The following is a 22,098-nucleotide window of genomic DNA, read 5'->3' on the forward strand; positions in this document are numbered from 1 at the left end:
CACTCACCTCACCGGACTACACAGAAGTGTTCCATTTGGATGTTTCTGAACAAAATGCATTTTTAAATGCTGTTTTGTATCAGAAAAAAGGGGGAGAGAGGAATGTGTTGATATACTACTCTTCAAAACTTGACGCAGTGGAAACCGGACAGTCAATGTGCGCCAGATATGTTGCAGCAGTAGCAAAAGCTCTCCAAAAAACAGCACATGTAGTGATGTGTCACCCATTACAGGTCCACACTCAACATGGAGTTGCAGCGTTTTTGGCAAGTAAGGAGTTTACTTTCAGCATGGCCAGAAAAACCAAGATTCAAAGAGAATGCACCAGGCCACATATAACCTTTGTCGCAGCCGAAAGGAACATGGCTGGAAACTTTGGGAAAGGAACCCCACATTCATGTGAAGAACTTGCGGTCAAGGAAAGTAAGCTCAGACAAGACCTGAAAAATGACATAGATCCCAAAGCAGAACTCTGGCTCTACACTGACGGATGCTGCTATCGAGGAGAAAACGGACTGAACCAGGCATCATATGCAGTGGTTCAGCAACACCCCAATGGAAGACATGAGACGCTCAAAGCAGAAGTAATACCACAACCCGCTTCAGCGCAAATGGCAGAAGTCAAGGCGCTCAACGAAGCCTTGAAACTGGCCAAAGGAAAGACGGTGAACATCTTTACAGATTCTGCTTACGCACATGGGGCGGCACAAGTAGATGCACCCATGTGGCAACGGAGGGGATTCGTAACATCCAGCAACGCCCCAATCAAACACCAAAGAGAAATACAAGAGCTGGTGGAAGCAATCACCCTACCAAGAGGAGTATCCATAATGAAGTGCAAAGGTCATGAGAAAACAGGCACCAGGATCAATCAAGGAAACGAGGCTGCAGATCAGGCGGCCAAAAAGGCAGGAGGATATCAGCCAAAGCAAATGGTACTCAGGCTGACGCCCCCCCAACCTAAACTCACCGAAGAGGACCTAAAAAAGATACAAGAACAAGCAGGCCCGTACGAATGGTCGACATGGACACAAAAGGGGGCCACAAAGAAAGAAGGTCTCTGGAGATCACATGATGGAAGGATAGTGGCACCAGCAAAACTAGTAGCGACCCTACTAAAAGAAGCCCATGGACCAACCCATGAGGGACAAAGACAAACACTGTTGAACATTTCAGCACTCTGGTGGCACCCACACCTAGACAGCATGGCAAAACTATACTGCGAAGAATGCGTCGTCTGTGGAAACCACAACCCAAGAAAACCATTCAAAACGCCCATGGGATCCTACCCCGTACCTCTCGCACCATTCCAAGATATTAGTATAGATTATACAGATATGGGACAGGAGAACGTAGTACAGGGAAAGAGGTACATGTTGGTAATGGTAGACAGATTTTGAAGATGGGTAGAAGCAATCCCCACAAATAGAGAAGACGGGAAGACAGTAATAAAGTGGTTGCAAACAGAGCTAATACCCAGATACGGGGTACCAAAACGTATCAGATCAGACAACGGGACACATTTTAACAATCAGATGCTGAGTGAAGTGGAGGCATTCCTGGGGATTGCACACAGTTTTGGTTCGGTCTACCATCCACAGTCCCAGGGACTGGTGGAACGCGCGAATCAAACGTTGAAGGCTAAAATAGCCAAGGTATGTGCGGGCAGTAAGATGACATGGTTGGAGGCCCTCCCTTTGGCTCTCATGGCCATGAGAACCTCAAAAGGGGGAGGCACGCACCTGTCGCCCCATGAGTTGTTGACGGGAAGGCCAATGCCTGGCCCGCCACGTGATGGAGGACATATACCTCCTTTAGATGTGTGTCAGATAGAGAAATCCGACTACATGAGAGAACTAATATCTCTTGTCTCAGCTCTCTCAATACAGGTGCAGAAGGCACAGGAGAAGGATCCCGAAGAGCAGGGGACGATAGTCAAAGTAGGAGACTGGGTCAGGGTCAAGGTTCACAAAAGAAAGTGGACAGACCCCAGGTGGACTGGTCCGTACGAAGTGAAGGAGGTTACTTCACACTCGGTCCAGGTCAAGGGAAAAGCAGGAGCTCCCTGGCACCACCTGACACATTGTGCCCCAGCATCACCACCTACTCGCTCACTCCAGGAAGTGAGAACAGATTTGGCCCAAAATGACGACTCCGAGGAGTTTTAGGAGACTCTCCGGAGATCCGTCTGTTGCACCGGAGGAAAGACGGAGGTGGAGATATGCAGACTATCTCCCAAGGGGGAAAACGATGTGCACCGTGATCATGGGTGTAACCGGGGTGGCGGTAATACTCCTTCTACTAGGACTCGAACTAATAAACAAAGAGCGAGACAATTCCACCAACATTTACCTAACCCGTCCCAAAAGGGAACAAACGAAAACTTTCCAGATCCCCGAAGTCGCGTGCGGTGCTAAAATAGTTTTAAATTATACTGCCGGGGATACCACAATGTTCACATTCGACCTGTGCTCCGTGATAGACTGCGGGGAATCCCAAGCAAGTTGGCGGGGCTACGATGTCTATCTTTGTCATAGTCCACGAATAGTGGAGAGCTGCGAGGCCACTGGGAATGCTTTCCAACATGGGTTTGGGCTCTCGGTGCATTCACAGCCATTTTGTCCCGAGTGGTATCTAGTAACAAAGTTCACTGGGACTTGGTCCGGTTTTACCCGATTCCCACACAGCGAGTTTTGGGACCACATTTCGTTCCAAAGAGATTTCAGTCCAACCGGCAATCCGCTCACTCTCTCTATCAATAACATTAAGGCAAGCTACACGGGAAAAATCGCATATGGATCGCATTAGGAGTAGACGTCACCGGAAAAGACCAGATACGAGGAATACAAGTAAACATATACCCGCCCAAATACGCCCCCACTAGTAAAGGTAGTGCAACGAATACGACCACAGCTAATTCCACTGCCCTAAAGCCGCCCACTACCAGTCCGATAGTGATGACCCAGGATTACACAGAATTAACTCCTTTAGACGTCGTAAAGATGACTACAGGCTTCGGAGAAAGTAACATTTGGTTGAGGTGGATTACGGATAATGCTAAGCGCCAGAACATGACGGGATGTGTAGCATGCGCGGCTGCGCGTCCTGCCATGTTCGTCGAACCTGCCCCCTTATATCCAGACAAAGACAAAGTAGGTTATGAATGTATGATGAACTTAACCAGAAAAGCCACACCCTCAGGATGCCAATCCCTGGCATCAGTCTTCCCACCCATTGATAATAAAACTAGGGCCGGCTATTTTACCGCCATAAAAGGAAAAGATCCCAGGTATCAGTGTTTCAACTTCACCAGCAGCAAACCAAAAGTTAATGTGGGAAACATACCCTCAGATTGGTGTAATAGGACAACATCTGGGGATGTGATAGGACCATGGGCCCGAGCGGGACTGTTTTACTATTGTGGAGGGTTGCGTCTCTATTCTCGAGTAGAGGCCGACACCACCATAGGCACCTGCGCCATGGTCAGACTAGGGATGCCCCTTACGTTAATAGGCAGTCGAGTGATAAAAAACCCCTCAGGACCTAACGCCCTCGTCCAGCGAAGAAGAAGACATATACTTGCTAAAAGGGACACAAGCTTGCAAGACCCATTTGGAGGGACCACATACGTGGACGCTATAGGTATCCCTCGAGGCGTGCCAGACGAGTATAAATTGGCCAATCAAGTAGGGGCAGGGTTCGAATCGATCTTTCTCTGGATACTCCCCAATAAAAACGTAGACCGCATTAACTATATCCACTATAATCTTTTGCGCCTCGCTAATGCCACTAGGGATGCAGTAGAGGGGCTGGCGGAGCAGCTCGCACCCACATCGATCATCACTATGCAAAATAGAATGGCGCTAGACATGCTCCTAGCTGAAAAAGGGGGTGTCTGTGCCATGTTCGGAAAACTTTGCTGTACCATAATCCCCAATAACACGGCCCCAGATGGCTCAGTCACTCGAGCATTAGAAAACCTAAGAGCACTCTCTAAAGAAATGCACGAAGCATCAGGGGTCGATGACCCGTTCACCAAATGGATGAGGGTAGTGTTTGGAAAATGGAAAGCGGTAATAATATCTTTAGCAGCCTCAATAGCCATCTTCCTGGCCATACTAGTCACCTGTGGGTGCTGCTGCATTCCATGTCTGAGAACCATGGTTTCCAGGTTAGTGCAAACTGCACTGACTAAAGAAAAAGACCCACCAAAATATATGATGCCCCTACTAGCTAATGAGGAACTATAGGATGGGAGCCTGGACATGGAAGACGAGGAAGGAAAAGAGTACCTTTAAACAAAATGTTCACACCTAGTTGGTGTGAAAAGGGGGATTTGTGGAGAAAAATGTAAATACATGAGCTAATCACACATGTTTTAAATTACTACACACACATACACACACACAGGCACAGGCGAGAGAGCAGCAAGGGCAGGGGTCAAACAACATACCAAGGATACATTCCTTAGCGGAAGCCGCACAGGGGAGGAGTATATGATATATGTGCATCTCGACAACATACACACACATACATAGATGACAGCACCCAGAGGGATGGATCGTATGAGCCAGTGTGGGTGGAGATACCCAGCGCTCCAACCAGGCCGCGGCATGCTAAAATTACGCTCCGCCTGCATCTATAGAATGAGCCAATCAGACTCATGCGGAGTCTCAATGAAATAAGCTGCGCATTCTGTTGTAAGCGCCTTTTGAGTGAATTCAACCCTATGTTGAGTTGACTATTAGGTCCGTGCACGTATAACTGCCAGAATATGTTTTCCTGATATTTGTGCTAATAAAGCGCTGTTATTGATATAACCCATAGACTCTCCTCGTATATTCAAGCTTACTGTTTTTTTCACAACATCATCATAAATGTGTGTGCACATGTTGGTGTTAAAATGGCGTTTTGTCTCCGCCGTGCAGACGAGTTAGAAGCTTTATAATAATAATAATAATAATAAATTTTATTTTTAAAAGCGCTTTTCCAAAAGCTCAAAGACACTTTACATACAGTAAATGCAGTTAAGAACACAAGACATTCAATTAAAAGCAGCAAGACAGTATAAAACATAGAAAGCAATATAGAACACACACAGAAATTATGTATTAAAAGCTGATTTAAAAAGGTGTGTTTTTAACATGGTCTTGAATGTTGGGAGGTGAGTGCAGGTGCGGATGGGTTTGGGGAGTGAGTTCCAGAGGGAGGGGGCAGTGATGGAGAAGGCTCTGTCCCCCCAGGTTCGGTGCTTGGTCCGTGTGGGTGGTGACAGGATGTTTCCTTGGGATGAGCGGAGGTCGCGGGAGGGGGTGTGGTGATGGAGCAGGTCTGTGAGGTAGGGGGGGGCCAGGTTATTAAGTGCTTTGTGTGTGAGGAGGATGATTTTGAACTGTATGCGGTGAGTGATGGGCAGCCAGTGCAGGTCACGGAGGACGGGGGTGATGTGATCTCTGGAGCGGGTGTGGGTGAGCAGGCGTGCGGCTGAGTTCTGGATGTATTGCAGTTTATTGAGGAGTTTGGATGGTGAACCATAGAGGATGCTGTTGCAATAGTCCAGTCTGGATGTGATGAATGCATGGATGAGGGTTTCTGCAGCAGAGAAAGTGAGTGAGGGGCGGAGACGGGCGATGTTCTTGAGGTGGAAGAAGGCGGTCCTGGTGATGTGGTTGATGTGGAGGTCAAACCTTAGCTTGCTGTCGAAGATGATTCCTAGGTTGCGGGTGTGGGATGAGGGGGACAAAGTGCAGTTATCAAAGGTGAGGGAGAAGTTGTGGTTGGCTTTAGTGCGGGATGTGGGGTCAATGATGATTATGTCCGATTTGTCACTGTTCAGTTGAAGATAGTTTGTTTGCATCCAAGATTTAATTTCTGTGAGACAGTTGCTGAGGGTGGAGTGGGTGTTGTTGGTGATGGCTTTGGTGGAGATGTACAGTTGGATATCGTCGGCGTAACAGTGAAAATGGAGTCCATGTTGACGGATGATCTGGCCAAGGGGGAGGATGTAGAGGATGAAGAGGAGGGGACCAAGCACTGACCCCTGGGGGACACCTTGTGACAGGGGAGCGGTGGTGGAGGTGCAGTTGTTGATGCTGATGAACTGTTGTCGGTTGGTGAGGTAGGAGTGAAACCAGGAGAGTGCTGTGCCAGTGATGTGGAGAGAGGATTCCAGACGGGAGAGCAGGATGGAGTGGTTGATGGTGTCGAAAGCTGCTGTGAGGTCAAGGAGGATGAGGATGGTGAGGTGTCCGGAGTCTGAGGAGAGGAGGAGGTCGTTGGTGACTTTCAGGAGGGCTGTCTCGGTGCTGTGTTTTGTGCGGAAACCAGATTGGAATGATTCAAACAGGTTATTGCAGGTGAGGTGGGTTGTGAGTTGTGAGGCGACAGCACGTTCCAGGATTTTTGACAGGAAGGGGAGATTGGAGATGGGGCGGAAGTTATTTGGGTTGTCAGGGTCCAGACCGGGTTTTTTGATGATGGGAGTGATGGCAGCCAGTTTGAGGGTTTGGGGGACAGAACCAGAGCAGAGGGAGGCGTTAATGAAGTCAATGATGAGTGGGGAGATGACAGGGAGGCAGTCCTTGATGAGTTTGGAGGGTATGGGGTCCAGGTTGCAGGTGGAGGTTTTTATTCCGGTCATGATGGTTGTGAGTTGTGCTGGTGATACTGGAGAGAAGTGGGTCAGGTACTGGATAGTGGTGGCCGGGGAGGGAGGGAGGGAGGTAGGCGGGGAGATGGGAGGGATCCTGGAGGTGTTGAGGTTACTGTAAATGGTGCTGATTTTTGTTTGGAAGAATGATAGGAATGATTGGCACTTTTCAGTAGTAAATGATGAGGAGGTGTTGTCGTGAGGTTTGAGAAGGGAGTTGATGGTGGAGAACAGAGCCTTGGGGTTGTTGGAGCCAGAGTGGATGAGGTGGGAGCAGTGGGTGGTCCGGGCAGCGTTGAGTGCTTCTTTGTACTGTTGTAGGTGGTCGGTGTAGGCGAGAAGGTGAACTGTTAATCCGATTTTCTTGCAGAGTCTTTCAAGTTGTCTTTTCCGGGTCTTCATTTGGCGGAGTGTGGGGGTGAACCAGGGGGCAGAGTGAGTGAAGGAAACTGTTTTTGTTTTAGCGGGGGCAAGCTGATTCAAGCAGGAGGAGAGTGTGCAGTTGTAGTAGTTAACCAGGTCAGTGGGGTCATCAGATGGTGGGCGGGGTGAAGCAGACAGACAATGGATGAGTGAGGTTGAGAGAGCAGAGGGAGAGATGGATTTAAGATTTCTGAAGGTTATGGTCCGGTTTTGTTTTGTGGTGGGGATGGGGATGTCTATGTCCATGGTGATAGCCAGGTGGTCAGAGATATGCAGGTTGTGGCTGGTTAACTGTTGGATGTTGAGATTGGTGGAGCAGACCAAGTCCAGAATGTGACCACGGCTGTGTGTTGGGAAGTTGATATGTTGGGTGAAGTTGAGACAATTTAGCAGTTCCAGGAATTCTGTGGCCGGTTTATTGTCTGTGCTGTCAATATGTAGATTAAAATCACCTAGGAGGAGAACAGATGGCGAGATGGCAGATAGCTGGGTTAGAAGGTCAGCAAGATCAGAAAGGAAGGAGGGATGTGGTTTGGGGAGGCGATATATGATGGCTGTGACCAGAGGACAGGGACCAGAGAGTTTGTAGGTGAGGTGTTCAAATGAGGGGGCAGGAGGAATGGAGATGGTGGTTGTCTTGATGTTGTTTCTGTAGATGGCAGCAGTGCCACCTCCCCGGCACTCTGTGCGGGGTTTGTCCATGTAGGTGTATCCTGTGGGGGTGGCTTGGTTTAATGAAAAATAGTCCAGGGGTTTTTGCCAGGTTTCAGTGAGACAGAGAAAATCCAGGTTATTGTCTGTTATGTATTCACTGAGGATGAGGCTTTTGTTGTTGAGGGAGCGGGTGTTAAATAAGGCTACTTTGAGGTGATGTTGCATTGTGAGGGGCTGTGAGGACCGGGGAAGTGGACGCAGGTTGACCAGATCAGGATGTCTTGTGCTCGGTGGGCGGGGGTGCCTGCATGTGATGATGGTCTGAATGTGAAAAGTTACAGGTTGTGGGTGTAATGACTGATGTGACCAGGGGGGGGTGCTAGTGGTCATGAGTGAGCTGTGAGCTGCCAGTGAAGCTTTGGGCGGAGAAGAAGAGTGAGCGGAGTGAGTGGGGGGGGGTGTGGCAGGTAAACAGTCATGCATGTGCGGTGGTATGGATGGCGTGCTGCAGGTTAGCCGCTAGCATGCGGCTACCGTGCCCGTTCGGATGGAGACCGTCGTTTTTGAAGAGGGGGGAGCGGTTCCAGAACAGATTAAAATTGTCTATGAAGTTGATGTTGCGAGTGGAGCAGGTGGACTGTAACCAGGTGTGGAGACTGAGAATCCTGCTAAAACCTTCTATTCCGCGGGCCACGGTGGGAGTCGGCCCGGAAATAAAAACAGACTTCCCGCAGCTGCTTAGAAAGTTTAAAAGGTCTAAAAAGTGAGTTTTTGTCAGTTCAGACTGTCTGCGAGAGGTGTCATTGGACCCAACGTGAACAACCACTCGTTTTATGGAGGACGGGAGAGAGTGTAGCAGCGCCGGGAGTTTGCTTAGTATGACTGGAACTGTGGACCCAGGGAAACAGTGTGTGGCGGCGTTAAAAAAGCGGACATTTCTGATTATTGAATCTCCAACTATTAATGTGGTTGGGGAGAAAAGTGGACGAGGGGGTGACGACTGCTGGTTCCCGTTGCCAGGGAGAGTGGAGTCTGAGTCAGTGCTGTGAGAAGAGGACGCGGAGTGAAGACGGACCGGGCTGGCAGCGGGGACAGCCGCCGGGACGGAAGAGGGATTCCCCAACATCGGTTCCAGGCGAGGGGGGATCCCAGAGGGGCTAAGCGCAGCCGCTTTCCGGAGCTTTTGACGGGGTGCGTGAGTGAGGGGGGCCGGCTTTGATGACGGAGGAGAGTGGTCATTTTTAAGTGGGGGAAAATTATCCTCATCCAGGATGGAAAACTTGTTGGACAAATTGAGGGATGGAGGTGTGCTTTTCTGAAGAGTATTCCACGATTCCTTCCGACGGGATCCGGGAGCGGGGGTGAAGTTGACCAGCGCCTTGGGTTTAGCTCCTAGCTGGGACCAGTGAGCTGCTGCGGCCGTGGTGGCAGGATTTTCCGGAGACGTGAGTGGGACAGTCGAGTCGAGTTCTCCGGTGGATGTGGAGTTGGCAGCGGGACCCAGGGCGACGACCATCGAGTCCATGATGTGCTCGTCTTCCCTCAGCTGGTGCAGCAAGGACATCCTTCCTTCCAGCTCGTCGATCCTCTGGCTGAGCCGGAGGCAGCTGTCACATCCAGGCGAGGTGAGTGGAGCCATGTCACGGTGGGGTCGGTGGTTTTCTGGGGAGGAATAGCACAACTGTGGCCAGTAACGGAGTCGAAATAGGTGACGGGTTGTGGTGATTGTTGTTGTTGTTGGTAACGTAGGCCGGTGAGGTCAGCAGAGACAGTAGCACATGGGGAGACTTAACGTACACGCGAGGGCTCCAGAGGGAGCCCAGTGCGGAGAGTAGATTCAATACACACAGGTCGGCGTTTGGTCAGCGAGACTTACCGGCACAGGCCCATTGACTGGGCCTGGTGAGTTAGATCGGCGTCCGGTAAGCTGTGTTGGTGGTCTTCCGTGGAGGTTAGCCCAGTGCTGTAGTAACTCACACTGGAGTCAAGGTATCTGATATAACCCGAATAGCGTGATTTATTTTCGGTCCGTTGACGGACTTAAACCTAGCTAGCTTGTTTTGTATCAAGCTACTCTGCAGGTGACAGCTGGGTCTTGACTTCTCGGTTTTGCGGGCTTTGTTTTGAAACTGTCTCCGAATACCAATGAGACTGGCTAGTTAGCGTTAGCTGTCAGACGACGCAACTAGCTAACATTTACTTAACTTGCAACTTGCGACTGTTCTCGTTAGCTATCTTCGCTGCGTGTCAACTCGCTGCGTGTCTAACCCGCTCTGACAGCACTCCGCTCTTTAAACTTTGAATTAAAACTGTCAGCAGCATCAAAATGTCTGGTTGGTTCATGTTCAGTTGTCAGAGTTGATATTCCAATCAGGCATCAACCTCTGGTTCAGAAAAGTGAAGTCAAGCCTGAAGGTCCTTAAAGCTGCATTCTCTCTGCTGGCCACTAGTAGGTGTTTTCATGATAATATGTCTTCATTGCATCTGCATAGCTTTGAGTCTGCATGTGGGTCCTCCCTGCTGCTTCAGCCACCGTGACAAGAATATTAGTTCATTTCATATAAAACTCAATAAACTCAACTGTATAGTGTGGAGAAAAATGTAAATACATGAGCTAATCACACATGTTTTAAATTACTACACACACATACACACACACACACAGGCACAGGCGAGAGAGCAGCAAGGGCAGGGGTCAAACAACATACCAAGGATACATTCCTTAGCGGAAGCCGCACAGGGGAGGAGTATATGATATATGTGCATCTTGACAACATACACACACATACATAGATGACAGCACCCAGAGGGATGGATCGTATGAGCCAGTGTGGGTGGAGATACCCAGCGCTCCAACCAGGCCGCGGCATGCTAAAATTACGCTCCGCCTGCATCTATAGAATGAGCCAATCAGACTCATGCGGAGTCTCAATGAAATAAGCTGCGCATTCTGTTGTAAGCGCCTTTTGAGTGAATTCAACCCTATGTTGAGTTGACTATTAGGTCCGTGCACGTATAACTGCCGGAATATGTTTTCCTGATATTTGTGCTAATAAAGCGCTGTTATTGATATAACCCATAGACTCTCCTCGTATATTCAAGCTTACTGTTTTTTTCACAACAAATCTGGTAGCAGAGGATGGTTGGGAGAAAAGCTTGAGGAGGAAAGAATTTTAACGACTACCTCCTGTCTTGCAGAAGGAGGGGGGTCTCCTGAAAGAAAGTGGAGGCCAGAAGGATTCATCCATTCTCGGGAACGTTGATCACTGAGCGCTCAACCGAAAAGGTAAGCAGAAACCTATTTAATTGAATTCTGTATATTGAAAAATATAAATTAGGTGATCAACAACTACCGAGTGTGAGTATGAATACTTTAGACAAAATTTAACTAAAGGATAAAATGTTAAAAGAACAGAAGGAAAGCATATTCTGCAAAAGTGATAAAAATAAACCTGCCATAGTGTGTACACATGTGTGACTGAACCTAACAGAAAACACGAGATGAAGGACGAATAGAAGGGCTTTTATGTGTACAGTATCGTGAAGAGCGGACCCACCACACCCCGTGAAGCATGAGAATTCTTGCACATAATTAAGTCACTCTATTAACGAACATAGCGTGTTTTGGGTTAACCAACAGACTGCATAAATAGTAGGGGTGTAACGGTACACAAAAATCTCGGTTCGGTACGTACCTCGGTTTTGAGGTCACGGTTCGGTTCATTTTCGGTACAGTAAGAAAACAAAATGCAAAATATCAATGTGCTAGTTGTTTATTACTTTTGTTCTTTTAACAGTAGGAACATGCACTGGAGCTAGAATGCTGCTCAAAAATATAAATACAAGTATTTAAAATATTTATTTAAAAAATAAAAATAAATAAAAATAACAGACTGTTTCTTTAAAAAAATGTCTCCATCTGATGTGCAAAATTGAACAGTTGCAACACTAAATAGTTTCAAGTTGTTGCTCAGATTAAATAACATGAATAAGGCTCAGACTGTTTTTTTAAAAACAAATCTTTTCTCCATCTGATGTGCAAAATTGAACAGGGCAGGGAGAGGCTGTTTAAATGCGGTGGGGAGCTGTGTTTGCACTAACGCTCGTTACGCTCGTCTTTCTCCTCGTTGTAGCGATGTTCACGTGGGGGTGGTGCCGTTTCAAATGCGTCAACAGGTTTGACGTGTTGCCAGAAACATACCCGACCTCACATGAACAATGTCGGCAAACCGCTTTGCCGAAGTGTTCCCAAACGGGAGACCTTAATGTCGCGGGAGGGTCCTCCAACTCTGGCTTGTTGCCAACGCTAGCGGCATTAGCCCTGACGTCCGCTACTACTGCTGTTTATTGTGTCGCGGTGTGCGCAACTGCGCATGTGCGGCTGCAGCACGCTCCACAAATGCGGTCCTCTACTTAATATGTCCGTATGGAAACTCGTTCGGTACGCCTCCGTTCCGAACCGAGCACCCCGTACCGAAACGGTTCAATACAAATACATGTACCGTTTCACCCCTAATAAATAGTACTTTGTAATTCGGAAATCGATACAACTCCCCCGGGACCGCGCTGTCGAGCAGAGAAGCGTAGGCAGTGGTTGTAATACAATAGAAATTTATAGTACTTTGTAATTTGGAGATCGATACAATTCCTCCGGGACCGCGCTGTCGAGTAGAGAAGCGTAGGCAGTGGTTGTAATACAATAAAATTTAGACATGGCATGGAGTTTTTTGACATAGACATAGAAGAGTTCAGAGAGATAGATAACAAAGAAGAAGAGGAAGCAGCCGACACCCTGTTGCACGCTCTAGGAAGTGACACTCTCCACTCAGCAGCAACAGCAGAAACACACACACCAACGATAACGGTAGTGAGTAGACAGATACTAGAACTAGAAAAACTTATTAAGACGAGTCTGTTAAATAAACCTAGTGGGATTGGGGCTGGTCTGGGTAACGTTAGGAGCGATTCTTTTGATTATATTGAGGGATTGAACGAGGGGGAAATGGAAGACTTCGTAGAGACCTTGAAGGCTAGAGTTATGACTGAGGATAGAAGTAAAAAGGGAGATGGGAAGATAGTTAAATCAGTAGCGAAAAGGTGGGAGATAAAGGGATGGATCACCAAGGACGGGCTGCCATCAAGAGAAGCTATGAATATAATGGTGAATGATGTCAAACAAAGATTAGAGAGAGCTCGACAGAACATGGAGGCTGAAAAGGACAAGCGATCATTTTTCAAACCACTCAAAAAGATGTTTGAAGAACAAGAAGAAGAGACAAGAGTAACAAATCTAATACTAAAAGACCTGTTTCAGCAGAGAAGAATGGAGAGGGGAGACAAACATGAAGAGACACAGGGAGGGGGAGGGGGCATATATCCAGTCCTGCCAGAGAAGTTAACAACTGGGCCTCCAGAAACGACACCTCCCCCAACAGCCCCACCTCCCTACACCCACCAAAGATTAATGCCTGCACAGACCACAGACACAGCAGTACAAGCACCAGTACTAACATTGGCCGGCGTGGAAGTCCTAGTACAAGACCAAGACAGAGAGGAAATGAAGAGAGAAGTGGAAAGACTGCAACAGCGAATAACGGCACTGGAGCCCCCTGGAGGATCAAGGAGTCAAGGCGGCTCAGAAAAGACCTGGTCAGAAAGTGAACCAGAAGGACCCCTCACAAAAAATCCCTCGAAGCCACCTAGTGGTGGAAACCATATCGACCCAAGGAAGGAAGGGTCAACCAGAGTAAAGTCACCTGCCAGCAGTATTGGCGGCCAGAAAGAGGAAGAGGAACAGGGAGCGGCTGGAGGATACAACCCTAAATCAGCGGCATGTGGATACGATCGGGACTTCATGAGAGATAACGAGGACCACTTTGGCCTCCCCACAGGAGGGGTAGACATATCTCAATTCACTGATCTAAGCAACATGGCCGCTCCAAGTCCAAAAACCCCGCCAAGGAGCCCAAGCCCCACCAGAGGAAGATATGTGGTGCTTCACGGGCCCCCATACCACGGATGTCTCCCTCCCAGAACACATACCACTGCCAAGACAACATGGACTCCCATGTACGGACCACCCAGGAGCCGGAGCGGTTTTGAATGCGGTGAACTCACGATTTTGGACTATAACCCCCCATGACGTAGGAGCCCTGGAAACACAACCAGTAATTGTCACCCTGAAAGACCCAGATGCATCTCCTATTTATCGACGGCAGTATCCTCTAACCCAAGATCAAATGAAGGGAATTTCCCCCACGATACAGGGCCTTCTGGACGTCGGGGTAATATACGAGTGCCACTCCCCATGGAATACTCCCATATTACCGGTACAGAAAGCAGGGGGAAAGGGCTGGAGAATGGTACAAGACTTCCGCCCTATAAATGATGTAACGACTCCAGATGTTCATCCAGTACCAGACCCACACGTAGCACTCACGAGTTTAAGCCCAGCATTTCGATACTTCACTGTCATAGATTTGGCAAACGCTTTCTTCAGTGTTCCACTGGCACAAACATCACAAGCCATGTTTGCTTTCACGTTTGGGGGCAAACAGTACACCTACAATCGGTTGCCACAGGGGTTCAGGGACTCGCCAGGTCTCTTTAATCAGGTACTAAAAGCACACCTACTAGAACTCCAATGGCCACCAGGGGTTGTGCTCATCCAATATGTAGATGATCTTCTCTTGGCAGCAGAAACATCTACCCTCTGCCTGGAGGCCACTGCCCTACTGTTCTCAGTTCTGCACAAAAAGGGCTACAAAGTCAAGAGAGAAAAAGTGCAGCTATGCAGAGAAGAAGAACCTATTCCTAGGCCGACAAATCTCGGCATCAGGATTGGGAGTATCTACGGCCCACAGGGAATCAATCCTACACCATCCAAAGCCCACCACGGTGGCAGACATGCTGTCATTTCTGGGACTAACGGGCTACAGCCGATCCCACATACCTGATTACTCCAATCGGACACAACCTTTGCGGACAATGATCAACGAGGTAGGGGCTCGAAACCTCACAGAACGACTACCCTGGACTTCTGAAGCTGAACAAGCATTCACTGACATGAAACAAGTACTCTCCCAAGCTGCTGCACTCACCTCACCGGACTACACAGAAGTGTTCCATTTGGATGTTTCTGAACAAAATGCATTTTTAAATGCTGTTTTGTATCAGAAAAAAGGGGGAGAGAGGAATGTGTTGATATACTACTCTTCAAAACTTGACGCAGTGGAAACCGGACAGTCAATGTGCGCCAGATATGTTGCAGCAGTAGCAAAAGCTCTCCAAAAAACAGCACATGTAGTGATGTGTCACCCATTACAGGTCCACACTCAACATGGAGTTGCAGCGTTTTTGGCAAGTAAGGAGTTTACTTTCAGCATGGCCAGAAAAACCAAGATTCAAAGAGAATGCACCAGGCCACATATAACCTTTGTCGCAGCCGAAAGGAACATGGCTGGAAACTTTGGGAAAGGAACCCCACATTCATGTGAAGAACTTGCGGTCAAGGAAAGTAAGCTCAGACAAGACCTGAAAAATGACATAGATCCCAAAGCAGAACTCTGGCTCTACACTGACGGATGCTGCTATCGAGGAGAAAACGGACTGAACCAGGCATCATATGCAGTGGTTCAGCAACACCCCAATGGAAGACATGAGACGCTCAAAGCAGAAGTAATACCACAACCCGCTTCAGCGCAAATGGCAGAAGTCAAGGCGCTCAACGAAGCCTTGAAACTGGCCAAAGGAAAGACGGTGAACATCTTTACAGATTCTGCTTACGCACATGGGGCGGCACAAGTAGATGCACCCATGTGGCAACGGAGGGGATTCGTAACATCCAGCAACGCCCCAATCAAACACCAAAGAGAAATACAAGAGCTGGTGGAAGCAATCACCCTACCAAGAGGAGTATCCATAATGAAGTGCAAAGGTCATGAGAAAACAGGCACCAGGATCAATCAAGGAAACGAGGCTGCAGATCAGGCGGCCAAAAAGGCAGGAGGATATCAGCCAAAGCAAATGGTACTCAGGCTGACGCCCCCCCAACCTAAACTCACCGAAGAGGACCTAAAAAAGATACAAGAACAAGCAGGCCCGTACGAATGGTCGACATGGACACAAAAGGGGGCCACAAAGAAAGAAGGTCTCTGGAGATCACATGATGGAAGGATAGTGGCACCAGCAAAACTAGTAGCGACCCTACTAAAAGAAGCCCATGGACCAACCCATGAGGGACAAAGACAAACACTGTTGAACATTTCAGCACTCTGGTGGCACCCACACCTAGACAGCATGGCAAAACTATACTGCGAAGAATGCGTCGTCTGTGGAAACCACAACCCAAGAAAACCATTCAAAACGCCCATGGGATCCTACCCCGTACCTCTCGCACCATTCCAAGATATTAGTATAGATTATACAGATATGGGACAGGAGAACGTAGTACAGGGAAAGAGGTACATGTTGGTAATGGTAGACAGATTTTGAAGATGGGTAGAAGCAATCCCCACAAATAGAGAAGACGGGAAGACAGTAATAAAGTGGTTGCAAACAGAGCTAATACCCAGATACGGGGTACCAAAACGTATCAGATCAGACAACGGGACACATTTTAACAATCAGATGCTGAGTGAAGTGGAGGCATTCCTGGGGATTGCACACAGTTTTGGTTCGGTCTACCATCCACAGTCCCAGGGACTGGTGGAACGCGCGAATCAAACGTTGAAGGCTAAAATAGCCAAGGTATGTGCGGGCAGTAAGATGACATGGTTGGAGGCCCTCCCTTTGGCTCTCATGGCCATGAGAACCTCAAAAGGGGGAGGCACGCACCTGTCGCCCCATGAGTTGTTGACGGGAAGGCCAATGCCTGGCCCGCCACGTGATGGAGGACATATACCTCCTTTAGATGTGTGTCAGATAGAGAAATCCGACTACATGAGAGAACTAATATCTCTTGTCTCAGCTCTCTCAATACAGGTGCAGAAGGCACAGGAGAAGGATCCCGAAGAGCAGGGGACGATAGTCAAAGTAGGAGACTGGGTCAGGGTCAAGGTTCACAAAAGAAAGTGGACAGACCCCAGGTGGACTGGTCCGTACGAAGTGAAGGAGGTTACTTCACACTCGGTCCAGGTCAAGGGAAAAGCAGGAGCTCCCTGGCACCACCTGACACATTGTGCCCCAGCATCACCACCTACTCGCTCACTCCAGGAAGTGAGAACAGATTTGGCCCAAAATGACGACTCCGAGGAGTTTTAGGAGACTCTCCGGAGATCCGTCTGTTGCACCGGAGGAAAGACGGAGGTGGAGATATGCAGACTATCTCCCAAGGGGGAAAACGATGTGCACCGTGATCATGGGTGTAACCGGGGTGGCGGTAATACTCCTTCTACTAGGACTCGAACTAATAAACAAAGAGCGAGACAATTCCACCAACATTTACCTAACCCGTCCCAAAAGGGAACAAACGAAAACTTTCCAGATCCCCGAAGTCGCGTGCGGTGCTAAAATAGTTTTAAATTATACTGCCGGGGATACCACAATGTTCACATTCGACCTGTGCTCCGTGATAGACTGCGGGGAATCCCAAGCAAGTTGGCGGGGCTACGATGTCTATCTTTGTCATAGTCCACGAATAGTGGAGAGCTGCGAGGCCACTGGGAATGCTTTCCAACATGGGTTTGGGCTCTCGGTGCATTCACAGCCATTTTGTCCCGAGTGGTATCTAGTAACAAAGTTCACTGGGACTTGGTCCGGTTTTACCCGATTCCCACACAGCGAGTTTTGGGACCACATTTCGTTCCAAAGAGATTTCAGTCCAACCGGCAATCCGCTCACTCTCTCTATCAATAACATTAAGGCAAGCTACACGGGAAAAATCGCATATGGATCGCATTAGGAGTAGACGTCACCGGAAAAGACCAGATACGAGGAATACAAGTAAACATATACCCGCCCAAATACGCCCCCACTAGTAAAGGTAGTGCAACGAATACGACCACAGCTAATTCCACTGCCCTAAAGCCGCCCACTACCAGTCCGATAGTGATGACCCAGGATTACACAGAATTAACTCCTTTAGACGTCGTAAAGATGGCTACAGGCTTCGGAGAAAGTAACATTTGGTTGAGGTGGATTACGGATAATGCTAAGCGCCAGAACATGACGGGATGTGTAGCATGCGCGGCTGCGCGTCCTGCCATGTTCGTCGAACCTGCCCCCTTATATCCAGACAAAGACAAAGTAGGTTATGAATGTATGATGAACTTAACCAGAAAAGCCACACCCTCAGGATGCCAATCCCTGGCATCAGTCTTCCCACCCATTGATAATAAAACTAGGGCCGGCTATTTTACCGCCATAAAAGGAAAAGATCCCAGGTATCAGTGTTTCAACTTCACCAGCAGCAAACCAAAAGTTAATGTGGGAAACATACCCTCAGATTGGTGTAATAGGACAACATCTGGGGATGTGATAGGACCATGGGCCCGAGCGGGACTGTTTTACTATTGTGGAGGGTTGCGTCTCTATTCTCGAGTAGAGGCCGACACCACCATAGGCACCTGCGCCATGGTCAGACTAGGGATGCCCCTTACGTTAATAGGCAGTCGAGTGATAAAAAACCCCTCAGGACCTAACGCCCTCGTCCAGCGAAGAAGAAGACATATACTTGCTAAAAGGGACACAAGCTTGCAAGACCCATTTGGAGGGACCACATACGTGGACGCTATAGGTATCCCTCGAGGCGTGCCAGACGAGTATAAATTGGCCAATCAAGTAGGGGCAGGGTTCGAATCGATCTTTCTCTGGATACTCCCCAATAAAAACGTAGACCGCATTAACTATATCCACTATAATCTTTTGCGCCTCGCTAATGCCACTAGGGATGCAGTAGAGGGGCTGGCGGAGCAGCTCGCACCCACATCGATCATCACTATGCAAAATAGAATGGCGCTAGACATGCTCCTAGCTGAAAAAGGGGGTGTCTGTGCCATGTTCGGAAAACTTTGCTGTACCATAATCCCCAATAACACGGCCCCAGATGGCTCAGTCACTCGAGCATTAGAAAACCTAAGAGCACTCTCTAAAGAAATGCACGAAGCATCAGGGGTCGATGACCCGTTCACCAAATGGATGGAAGTAGTGTTTGGAAAATGGAAAGCGGTAATAATATCTTTAGCAGCCTCAATAGCCATCTTCCTGGCCATACTAGTCACCTGTGGGTGCTGCTGCATTCCATGTCTGAGAACCATGGTTTCCAGGTTAGTGCAAACTGCACTGACTAAAGAAAAAGACCCACCAAAATATATGATGCCCCTACTAGCTAATGAGGAACTTGAGGATGGGAGCCTGGACATGGAAGACGAGGAAGGAAAAGAGTACCTTTAAACAAAATGTTCACACCTAGTTGGTGTGAAAAGGGGGATTTGTGGAGAAAAATGTAAATACATGAGCTAATCACACATGTTTTAAATTACTACACACACATACACACACACAGGCACAGGCGAGAGAGCAGCAAGGGCAGGGGTCAAACAACATACCAAGGATACATTCCTTAGCGGAAGCCGCACAGGGGAGGAGTATATGATATATGTGCATCTCGACAACATACACACACATACATAGATGACAGCACCCAGAGGGATGGATCGTATGAGCCAGTGTGGGTGGAGATACCCAGCGCTCCAACCAGGCCGCGGCATGCTAAAATTACGCTCCGCCTGCATCTATAGAATGAGCCAATCAGACTCATGCGGAGTCTCAATGAAATAAGCTGCGCATTCTGTTGTAAGCGCCTTTTGAGTGAATTCAACCCTATGTTGAGTTGACTATTAGGTCCGTGCACGTATAACTGCCGGAATATGTTTTCCTGATATTTGTGCTAATAAAGCGTTGTTATTGATATAACCCATAGACTCTCCTCGTATATTCAAGCTTACTGTTTTTTTCATAACATCATCATAAATGTGTGTGCACATGTTGGTGTTAAAATGGCGTTTTGTCTCCGCCGTGCAGATGAGTTAGAAGCTTTAAACTTTGAATTAAAACTGTCAGCAGCATCAAAATGTCTGGTTGGTTCATGTTCAGTTGTCAGAGTTGATATTCCAATCAGGCATCAACCTCTGGTTCAGAAAAGTGAAGTCAAGCCTGAAGGTCCTTAAAGCTGCATTCTCTCTGCTGGCCACTAGTAGGTGTTTTCATGATAATATGTCTTCATTGCATCTGCATAGCTTTGAGTCTGCATGTGGGTCCTCCCTGCTGCTTCAGCCACCGTGACAAGAATATTAGTTCATTTCATATAAAACTCAATAAACTCAACTGTATAGTGTGGAGAAAAATGTAAATACATGAGCTAATCACACATGTTTTAAATTACTACACACACATACACACACACAGGCACAGGCGAGAGAGCAGCAAGGGCAGGGGTCAAACAACATACCAAGGATACATTCCTTAGCGGAAGCCGCACAGGGGAGGAGTATATGATATATGTGCATCTCGACAACATACACACACATACATAGATGACAGCACCCAGAGGGATGGATCGTATGAGCCAGTGTGGGTGGAGATACCCAGCGCTCCAACCAGGCCGCGGCATGCTAAAATTACGCTCCGCCTGCATCTATAGAATGAGCCAATCAGACTCATGCGGAGTCTCATGAAATAAGCTGCGCATTCTGTTGTAAGCGCCTTTTGAGTGAATTCAACCCTATGTTGAGTTGACTACTAGGTCCGTGCACGTATAACTGCCGGAATATGTTTTCCTGATATTTGTGCTAATAAAGCGCTGTTATTGATATAACCCATAGACTCTCCTCGTATATTCAAGCTTACTGTTTTTTTCACAACAATAGAAAGTGGTTCAAACTGGCTCCACCTTGACAGCAGAGACAGTCTGGTGTTGTAGTTCAGGCTCACATGTTCATGGAGTGACGTTCACAAACGTAGACTGACGTTTGCAACAGCATTTATAAACGCCAGCTGGATTTATAAAACTATAAAAACATCGAACGGCGGGGAAAAGATAAGTAAGAGGTTTGGTTTTGACAAGTTTTGTTTTATTTTGTTCTTTTGCTGGCAAGTTGTTAGCAGCAGAAACAGTATTTCATCAGCCATGTTAACAGATTAGTAGCAAACGTGTCTTTTTAGGAATACGTGAATATAAATAACTGAATATTTGGTGCATGTAAACACATCATTGAAAGCTTCATAGGTAAACTTCTCAAAGTCGTTGAATCTGACCTGAGAGTTTCCAGTCGACAGTGTGGACTCTCCAGGCCAGCAGACAGCAGCTTCACTCCTAAATCCTGCAGGTCGTTGTGACTCAGGTCCAGTTCTCTCAGACTGGAGGACTGGGAGCTGAGAACTGAGGACAGACCTTCACAGCTTCTCTCTGAGAGGTTACAGCCACTGAGTCTGAGGGGAATCAGAAATTAGTGATGAAACAATTACAAACAACTGTTCATCACCTCAGGTTCATTTTTGTCATAATTAAGTTATTCACATATTCTTATTCTAAGACAACTTAGTAACATTATGTGAGGTGTTTTATTTAGGAAACTAAAAGGTTCTATTTCCAAAGTAAAACCACGTTGGTTCTCTAAGGTTCTACTTGTGAGCCAATCAGCAGGTCAAATGCACACAGGAAGACCAATGGGGTTCTGCTTCTTTGTCATGTTGCTGTGGTTGCTCAGTGGCAGCAGCAACAAGGAGCAGAGGAAATGTCACGTCAACGCGACGCTTAGAAGAAACCTCAAGATCAAGCCTTGTGAAAGACAGCAGGACAAACACCAGACTAGTCCAGTCTTGCTAATAAGTTTACTTTCATTGTTAGCTACCATGCTAGCCAGCTAACACTGGCTCCCTATGATTAGGATTGCCAACTGTCCCGTATTAGCCGGGACGTCCCATATATTGGGCCTAATTTATTTGTCCCGTACGTGACCTCTTTTGTCCCGCTTATTGACTGCTACGCCGATCTGACCACTGACTGATACAACTGCAGCAGCGCTGATCACGACACTTGAGGATCATCAACGACACCTGTCATCATCCAATCACAGCCCCACCTCCCGTATCAGTATACGTTCAGTAAATGCGCCAATTCCTCAAAAAAAAACAAGAGAAAATCACAGTGTGACGTTGCTGAGTCGACTGTGAATACGGATTGAACTACAATGGATAAACCTGCAAAAAAGAAAAGACTGTGCAGCTACAACAAACTATGGGAAGTTACAAAGACGTGGGTTAAGCCCGTCAGCGGGGACTCAACGAAAGCCTTCTGTACTTTATGTCGCCGGGAATTTTCAGTTGGCCATGGAGGTGAGAATGACTTGTCCCAACATGCTTCCACAGAAATG

At 47.8% G+C, this 22,098-nt stretch overlaps 1 protein-coding gene and 1 pseudogene across 5 annotated transcripts in view; both read right to left on the reverse strand.

Moving 5' to 3' along the window:
• Window positions 1-22,098, reverse strand: part of LOC311016342 (uncharacterized protein) — a 404,261-nt gene that overhangs the window by 344,240 nt on the left and 37,923 nt on the right. For all 4 annotated transcript variants that reach the window (XR_014597473.1, XM_084013971.1, XM_084013972.1 and 1 more), the window contains exon 7: window positions 20,981-21,154. Coding sequence is in view for 3 of the 4 variants with exons in the window: in XM_084013971.1 (XP_083870097.1) it covers window positions 20,981-21,154 (174 nt within the window). In the remaining variant the exon portion in view is untranslated. The remainder of the gene's footprint in view (window positions 1-20,980; window positions 21,155-22,098) is intronic.
• LOC311016349 (NLR family CARD domain-containing protein 3-like) overlaps window positions 1-22,098 on the reverse strand; it is a 63,463-nt pseudogene that overhangs the window by 8,381 nt on the left and 32,984 nt on the right. The window lies entirely within an intron of this gene.

The sequence above is a fragment of the Eutrigla gurnardus genome (assembly GCF_963514095.1).
Source record: "Eutrigla gurnardus genome assembly, chromosome: 7".
Classification (NCBI taxonomy): Eukaryota; Metazoa; Chordata; class Actinopteri; order Perciformes; family Triglidae; genus Eutrigla; species Eutrigla gurnardus.